General features: G+C 42.5%; 1 protein-coding gene across 3 annotated transcripts in view; it reads right to left on the bottom strand.

Annotated features, from left to right (window-relative positions):
- The window catches only part of ERBIN (erbb2 interacting protein), a 233,941-nt gene that overhangs the window by 15,542 nt on the left and 210,451 nt on the right, over positions 1–7,948 (bottom strand). For all 3 annotated transcript variants that reach the window (XM_040421353.1, XM_040421354.1, XM_040421355.1), the window contains 3 exons: positions 6,395–6,509; positions 4,841–5,024; positions 1,844–3,365 (listed from right to left, as the gene is read on the bottom strand). In XM_040421353.1, coding sequence (XP_040277287.1) covers positions 1,844–3,365; positions 4,841–5,024; positions 6,395–6,509 — 1,821 coding nt within the window. The remainder of the gene's footprint in view (positions 1–1,843; positions 3,366–4,840; positions 5,025–6,394; positions 6,510–7,948) is intronic.

Below are 7,948 nucleotides of genomic sequence, written 5' to 3'. Positions count from 1 at the left end.
GATAGGTCATCGGTAGGGGTCCGCCTACCCACACCGCCACCAATATGCTGTTTGAAAGGCATACCAAGCACAGTGCCGTACATTGTATAGTGGCGGTACCTGTTATTTCAGCCCAGACCCATTCACTTCAATGGGACTGAGCTGCATATACGGTCACGTACCCAATGAATGTGACATCACTGGCCCATGAAGAGGCTGCATCACTCACCTGAGCGCCGCGGCTCTTCAAACAGCTGATTGGTGTCGGGCCTCCACTAATCTGATATTGATGATTTATCCTGAGGATAGGACATCAATATTCTAGTCCCAGAAACCCTCTTTAATTTCTCTCCAAAACAAAAAGTTATATGACACCAAATAAAATAGAATAAATCACACTGGCTGCACTCATTTTGGATGCCTTCTATATACTATCAAGTCAGGGTCCCTTTTTTTCCATCAATTTGCAATTACTGGGCTCGGCTTCAACAAATCTGCATTCAGTCTGAAAGCCATTTCCACATTGCATTGCTAAATATGCCCCAGTGTGTTATGGCAGAGTGGTTCTTCTTTCAAATGCAGAGGAATCATACAATCCAATACATTTGTCATTTACGAGTTTCTAGTCCAAGGTCTACTCATTTCTAATGCTGCAATAGTTGAAATGTGCATTTGATTCCTAACAGCTGCCACTAGGGGGCAGTAGCGCCTGATGAACCGTACATATTACCAACCGCCCTGCGGTTAGAGATATGATAATCAGAATTTCAAGCTCTAATGAAAGCCATTTGACTATATAAAAAGTTCTGAATCGCTCATCGCCCATTCATATACAGAACAGATGATGGAGCAGGCAAAAGAATCTACCAAACCACAGCCATTATATATATAGAAAGGCCAGAGGTCAGCATGGAGTACAACCTGCCACAGCTGAACAACAAGAACCAGCATGCCTTGTAAGCTCAGGTGGTGGAAATCTGCCAAAAGACTAGATATGACTAAACGAGAGAGCTTGGGTAATAAAAAATACCCAACGTAATCTGCTGCAATTAATAGTACTCGGAGGAGACATTTTTGCTGCCACTCATCCCAGTGTTGTAGGTTCACACAGCATTAACTGCAGATTATTCTCTAGCGGATGCTTGGCTCTGCCTCTGGCAACAAACAGTTTTTGGCACGAGAACACACGCGAAAAATAATAAACCTGGGAATGAAACAAAGTCGACAATTACTAGTACAGGGCGTTGCAAAGCCAAGAAAGTTCTGCACTGGGAAACTACATGGTACCAGATAACAATGTGCTATGCCAGGATTAGCTAAGTGGAGAGGACTCCTGCCTGTGCCCACTCCACTCAGCTAAAAGTCCTGCATGAAGAGGGCACAGGCAGGAGCTCGCTCCACTAATACTGGCATAGCACATTGGTACATGGTACCCATTCGATATGCCAGCCTTTAGCCAAGCTCGGGAGGCACAAGCAGGAGCTGCTTAATGAAATGAAAAAATGAGTGAAGAGGGCACAGGCAGGAGCTCGCTCCACTAATACTGGCATAGCACATTGGTACATGGTACCCATTCGATATGCCAGCCTTTAGCCAAGCTCGGGGGGCACAAGCAGGAGCCGCTTAATGAAATAAAAAAAAAAAATAATATGTGACTGTGGAGTTACAACGTAAAGATTAAGTCCCACAGTTACCTTCGTTGAAATTGAAATGTGAGCACATATCTTTGTGTACAGTGTTTTTCCATCAAGACAAGAAACCAACTGATTACTTTTTTCTAAATGGATTATGGATCTGGAATTTGATGCATAGCAGTCGGAACAGCATACATGGCACACATACTATAAATCATTAGCTTTCTTACCTTTTCAAGTTTTTTTGTTTCTATGTGCCGTAAGACCTGTTCCCTCCAATCATGAGGGACTTTACTCCTGCCTTGTGAGTCCAGTAAAGAATGTTCAGAGTTGACCCTAGCATTTGGCTTTTTGGAAGGACTAGTCCGAGAATAGTTAAAATCACTGACAGACATTGTTCTCTCAGGGATATCGTTAACAGAAGGACGTGCACTTTGGGGTCTTGGTACATTAGGGCCATCAATGCTGTATGTCCTCGCTGACATGGGTCTCTGTGGACCTGCCATCAGATGTGAAGGTCTTCCTATTGAATGTAATTCTCTGTAGGTCATATAGTCCCCATCTGGTACGACAACCCTCCTGATAGTTCCTGGATCACCCATAACCATAGAGGCATTGGAGGAGACGCTGCCTTGTCTTTGAAGTGTGTTACGACTAGCTCCTTGAAGGACTCGATCATTTGGGGACATGGCCCATGCTTCTACATGCCTTGGTCCCATTCTTTGAGGCACACTGTATGTGTTACTAGACCTCACATTATTATGATTAGAGAAATTCATGTTGGCAGGGTGTTTGGCATAGTTAGGGCTATCTATGCTATCTGACATATGGTAACGTGGAGGAGGAAAACCTCCTTGGTCCATAGAAGTGCCCTGTTTTTGAGGCCACAGATTATCCTTCGTTGAAGCACTACCACTACTACTATATTGAACATTATACTGAGGCACAGCGGGCATCTGAGATGCTGCAGGGGCTCTCATAGTGTAGGCCCCCTCAGGGTTGTGGTTGGAATCGAATTTGAAAACTGTTTTTTTCCCAGAAGATACCAGATCCGAAGAGGAAGACGAACTACTGAAAACCTGCAGTGGCTGATCATACAGAAGAGTGGCCGACTTGCTTCTAACAATATTTTGTCCTTCAGCACCAGCTGCTGCTGCAGATTTACCGATGTATGGCGGCTGCGGAGAGCCACTGTCACTGAGAATGTCATAGATCCTCAGTCCACCGGTCTCAATGTTGGTTATGCTGTGGGACTTCACAACAGAGCTCATTGAATCTCCGAGCTGGGGAGACAAATCGTCGGTACTTTTTGAAACACACATATCAAATGAAGGCACTGAATCCTCTGATGCGCTCCTCACTACGTCACTCATATGTGGGGACATCTGTTCATCTTGGGAATGTCCATTGACTTTGTTCATTGCACATAAATCTGGGTACGTTTTTCTGTTCTCCAACACTTCAGGCTCCCGTTTCTCATTGTTATTTGTATATCCCTTTCTGGATAGGACTTTTTGTGAGATAATTGAGCGCTCCAGGGTATCGGAGTACAGGCCATCATCACTTGTCAGGTTATTGTTTATGTTCATCTGGTTCAGATTTTGTGCCATCTCGCTGGTGCTGTTTATTCTTTTCTCTTGGACTAAATCCTCTTCACTGTTTGGTGATGGAATCTCACTTATCTCTCTCTCATTGACAGTATTTAATTTGCTCCCATTGTGTAAAATATTGTTTAAGTTTTCATCTTCTTGTCTGAAAATACAAAAAACAAAAAAACTATGAGAGGACCAGAAGAAACTGAACAGTTGTGAACATGTGAAATGGAACAGGAAGGACAATGAACATGTCATCCACAACCAAGGTTAAAGCATCTGTCCAACTCAAACCTTACATATTCCTGGAAGGTTATTTTTCCAGCTCGATGTTTCAGACAATAAGCAGGTTGTCATATTAGTTGAAAATAGGTTTGAAGCATGAATGAACTTCAGGCAATGACTGACCCATAAACCAGCTAAGACTATCATGCCAGTGTAAGAGTCAACCTCAGCTGCTCCAACCACTATCCAACATTAAATGTTTCATGCTAGCTATAGTTCTTCTTCACCTACTGACATGAAGACGGCTTTGCTCTCCATTATAGTAAAAGAAATCACTGAGTGAGAAGATCGATTTATTACCGGTCTCTGCTCTAGACTGCACTTCACTGGATACTATGTGCATGGATCAGGATCATGTAGACCATTATTTGAGCAAAGGGTCTCCCCTCTATTAGCCACTCCTTGCATATTTACGATTTTGAACATCTACAGAAGAATCGTAGTTGGAAAACAGAGAAACGTAGAGAAGACTTTAAGCATGCAGTTGCATCTCTCCAAGCCCGATGTCTAATGGGGGGTAGGTAAATGGCTGCACAACACCTAAGGTGTTAGGTTAGGTACTGGTGCATAATGTATATCGATGCAAAGTGGAAATAACATACTGAGAGAGAGATAAATTAAACATGAAATAAAATGGGGAGATCTTTTATTTATTTTTTTATCTTTCCCTCCTTTGCATATCTCCTGTTTTTTATTTAATTGTAACTGGAGATTGATTTTTAGTGGCTTAACGAGGATCAATCAACAGGATCAACCCTATTTAACCAGACAAGCTGCCGGAAGAGGTTGATCCTGCTGATTAAAACGATACCTGCATGACAAAAATGTGTTGTGCTATTTAGAAGATATATATCGTTTTAATGTATATGAAAATTAGTGTTTCAGTGCACTGAGCGGTGGGCCTTAGCCCCCTCGGTGCACCTCGGCACCGGACTATCCTCGGTTTGCCACATCCGCCTCCCCTTGACTAACGGGAACAGGCATCATTACTGTCCGTAGACGGCACATGCGCAGTACATCTCCCCGTTTTCCCCAATCCTGTCATTTTTGTATAGGATTACTTATAGATTTCTAAGAAGACATGCTCTCACATAATTATTTCTTGGAGAATACACGTATTTACTAAAACAAACATGGCTCCTCTTTAAGGTTGTGGTAACTGCCATCTCTGATGTCCTATGGTACGAAAAGGCTTGAAAACACAACTGACAGATACAGACAAGCAGCTTGGTCTTTGCAAGAGGTCAATATTAACCAGCATGATTTCCATTCTTCTGTCAATCATGCATATATGTCCATTTTCATATTGGGAAGAGGAATGTGCTAATAACATGAGCAGAGAATACTAACCTTAATTTTAAGCTCATGGCAATACTGGATTCTTTTTCAGGCGAGCACAGGGAGGTGTCATGGCTGCTCTCTGTGTTTAGCGATACAGAGTCGGACATTCGGGATGGTGAGGAACAGTTGCTGTTGTTCTGATTACTGTTGTGGGTCACTTCATCTGACAAAGAGTCTGCATCTTTAATATCATCTGAAATACAATACATAGAAACAGTTAGTCTTGGGGTCCATTCACACGTCCACAATTTCGTTCAGCATTTTGCGGAACGGAATTGCGGACCCATTCATTCCTATGGGGCAGCATGATGTGCTGCCCGGACACGGAATTACGGATCCGCACTTCCGTTCTGCAAAAAAATAGAACATGTCCTATTCTTGCCAGCAATTGCGGACAAGAACAGGCATATTCTATTAGTGCCGGCAATGTGCGGTCCGCAAAATGCGGAACGCACATTGCCGCTTTCTGTGTTTTGCGGCTCCATGGATCCGCAAAACACGTTGCGGATGTGTGAATGGAGCCTAAAGCACACTTCCAAGAAACCAGTGGTGGAAGATTAGTGCACTTCATCTAAATTGAGTGCGTACAGGCAAAGATTGAGATGTAAGCACTACCTAGTAATTATTTATTAATGATAAAAATAAGTGCTCATATATCCATAGGGATGCGAAGATAAAGATCCATGTACAAAATATACAAAATTGTATCTTTACGATATAAACTGAAACATTTTATTTTACTTATTTTTATTTTCTGTACCTTTTAAAGAGCAAACATTTTCTGCAGTGCTACTAGAAAATTTTAATAATTAAGATGTCATTTGTGTAGTACCCCAGACCTGGGGGTATCTGCAATTGTCATATTATTATGTATTGTGTTATAAATGGCATTGGATGGCAGGAACAGTGCTAACCATCCTGTTCCAACCCACCCCCCCCTTGAGTAGGAGAAAAAGCACACTGCAGAGTTCTTGTTCCTTGGAAAAATTCTCCAGAAAGAACAACTCACTTGGGCCTCAAGAAAGCACTTGAGAGACAAGGCAGCAAAATGAACAGCAAAAAACTGTTTCAGACACTACTGCATGGTGAGGGACTACAGCTCAGACACCCATCACCCAAAACTACTATTGGGTCAGATAAAGTCAAGTCTGAACCTGACAGTGGACACCTATACCCACAAGTGACCATCTGCGGCCATCTGACCTACCGCCATAACTCCTTAACTGGTGCCAGAAACTGCCCTTGGCATTTACTGCTGCTGGATGTACCACAAGTTATATTCTGCACTTAGTAAAAATAGACTGTTATAAGTTCACTTCTGGCCTCATTCTTCAAAGTACATTTCCACTGCACTGATCCCCAGGGAGCAACGGTTGGAGGGAGTACACTGTGACACAACACTTCATCAGGGCCACTACCACTCCCATCCTCTGCATTGGGGGCTTACTGCATATGTGTCCCTGTTGCCCCTGCTTTGTACAGTGGACCAGTCACTGTTGATAAAGTTCAACCTTAACGCTAAGGAAATGATAGGGCATAGCAACTATGAGAGTAAGTTTTCACCTTTCTTGTTGTTGCTCAGTGCTACAACTTTAGGTTGATTCATGGAAGTCTCTATAAGCGGCGGCCGCATTTCAGCCATCTTCATCTCTTCATCGTAAGACAGGTCTTCTGACTCCTGTAGCACATAAACATTACCACATGTCAGAAGGACAATCATCATAAGTGAGCGCATATTACATTTAAAGGGGTTGTCCAAGTTGAACATTGTCTAATTGTTGGAAGGTCCAGTAAGCAATTAACAAAATGTTCCTTTGCTTCTATCTCCAGCAATCAGCCAAAATATGGAGGAACCTTGCAGTAAGTGCTCAATATCCCCAAAAGCGACACCACAGGAGAACTTAAACATTACACTGTTCTCATTTCAAATTATGGTTTATCATGTTAATACATGACAGTGTTATCACTCTAGAATTCGGACAAGAAATGAGGGGGTTGAACACGGAATTCCCCTCCCCTCTATTAACTCTTAATTCTCTAATAGGTAAGGGCATCAGAAATGTCTGCCAGGCACTTATCATTCCAACATGAGTTTTCACTCACACCCCATGTTCATGTTAAAGAGTTGGGTGTTAGTTGTCAGGAGACAGCTGCTTAGAGAGTTTTTTCCTTAATGGAAATAAAAAATGTCCGATTGCTGGGCTGCCCACCACTCCCACTAGGACAAGGGTCAGAAGCTCCATGTTCCTTCTCATTGCATGACCACAGGAAGTAGGAGTTTGAATGAAGCACTGCACTAGGGTGACTCTGTCAGTCCGAATTTTAATGGGTGGCATGGCGCATGCTTGACTACCGCTCCATTCAAACTGCTCCTCACTACAGTCATGGAGTGAGGCAAGATGGGGGCTCAGGTCCCCTGTTCTAGTGATCGGTGGCAGTTCCAGGGGTGGAGATAAGTGTCGACCGAGGGAGAACCCTTTTAATGAGTATGGCCAAGATTTTCCCATGAAATAACAGTTCTGGAAGAAGATACACTAGCTCTGCCCACATTTTGGTTTTCCATGTATCGCTATATCGCCAGTATGTAATGAGGACACTTTTTACAATGTCCATGGTCCATTAACAACTGGAATTTACACTGAAACAGCCAAGAAAACGATTTTACAAAATGAATTAAAACAATTATTTTCTCCTTTGATGAGAATTCGTTATGACACTATGGCCTTCAGGCACGCTGTGTGCTCAGTCAGACGGGATGAAAGGCAAGTTCAAAGAGCATTACAATGGGCTTGTGTTATAAGTAATAAAATGCTTCATTATTCCCTAGTCATACAGGTAAAGTAGGTGACTCAAGGCTGAGCGAGCATCCTGTGAAAAACACGGGGACAGCTTTTGAAAACTAGTTAGGAAATAGTAGAGATTTTTAGATAGAATGTCACCAAATTAACTGCGGAATACGACATAATTCCTGTTGGATGACTCACAACGAACAGGTTTTATCTATATAGAGAATAGTTCACAGTTACAGCCTTGAGCTAGTTATTTTGGATAAAATATACAACATTATACTCTATTCTACGTTCTATATGGTGACCTACACAGCTGAGTCACATTATC

This window comes from Bufo bufo, chromosome 2 (assembly GCF_905171765.1).
Source record: "Bufo bufo chromosome 2, aBufBuf1.1, whole genome shotgun sequence".
Taxonomy (NCBI): Eukaryota; Metazoa; Chordata; class Amphibia; order Anura; family Bufonidae; genus Bufo; species Bufo bufo.
The sequence above is the reverse complement of the archived record's forward strand: the minus strand, read 5'-3'. Positions and strand labels throughout refer to the sequence as shown.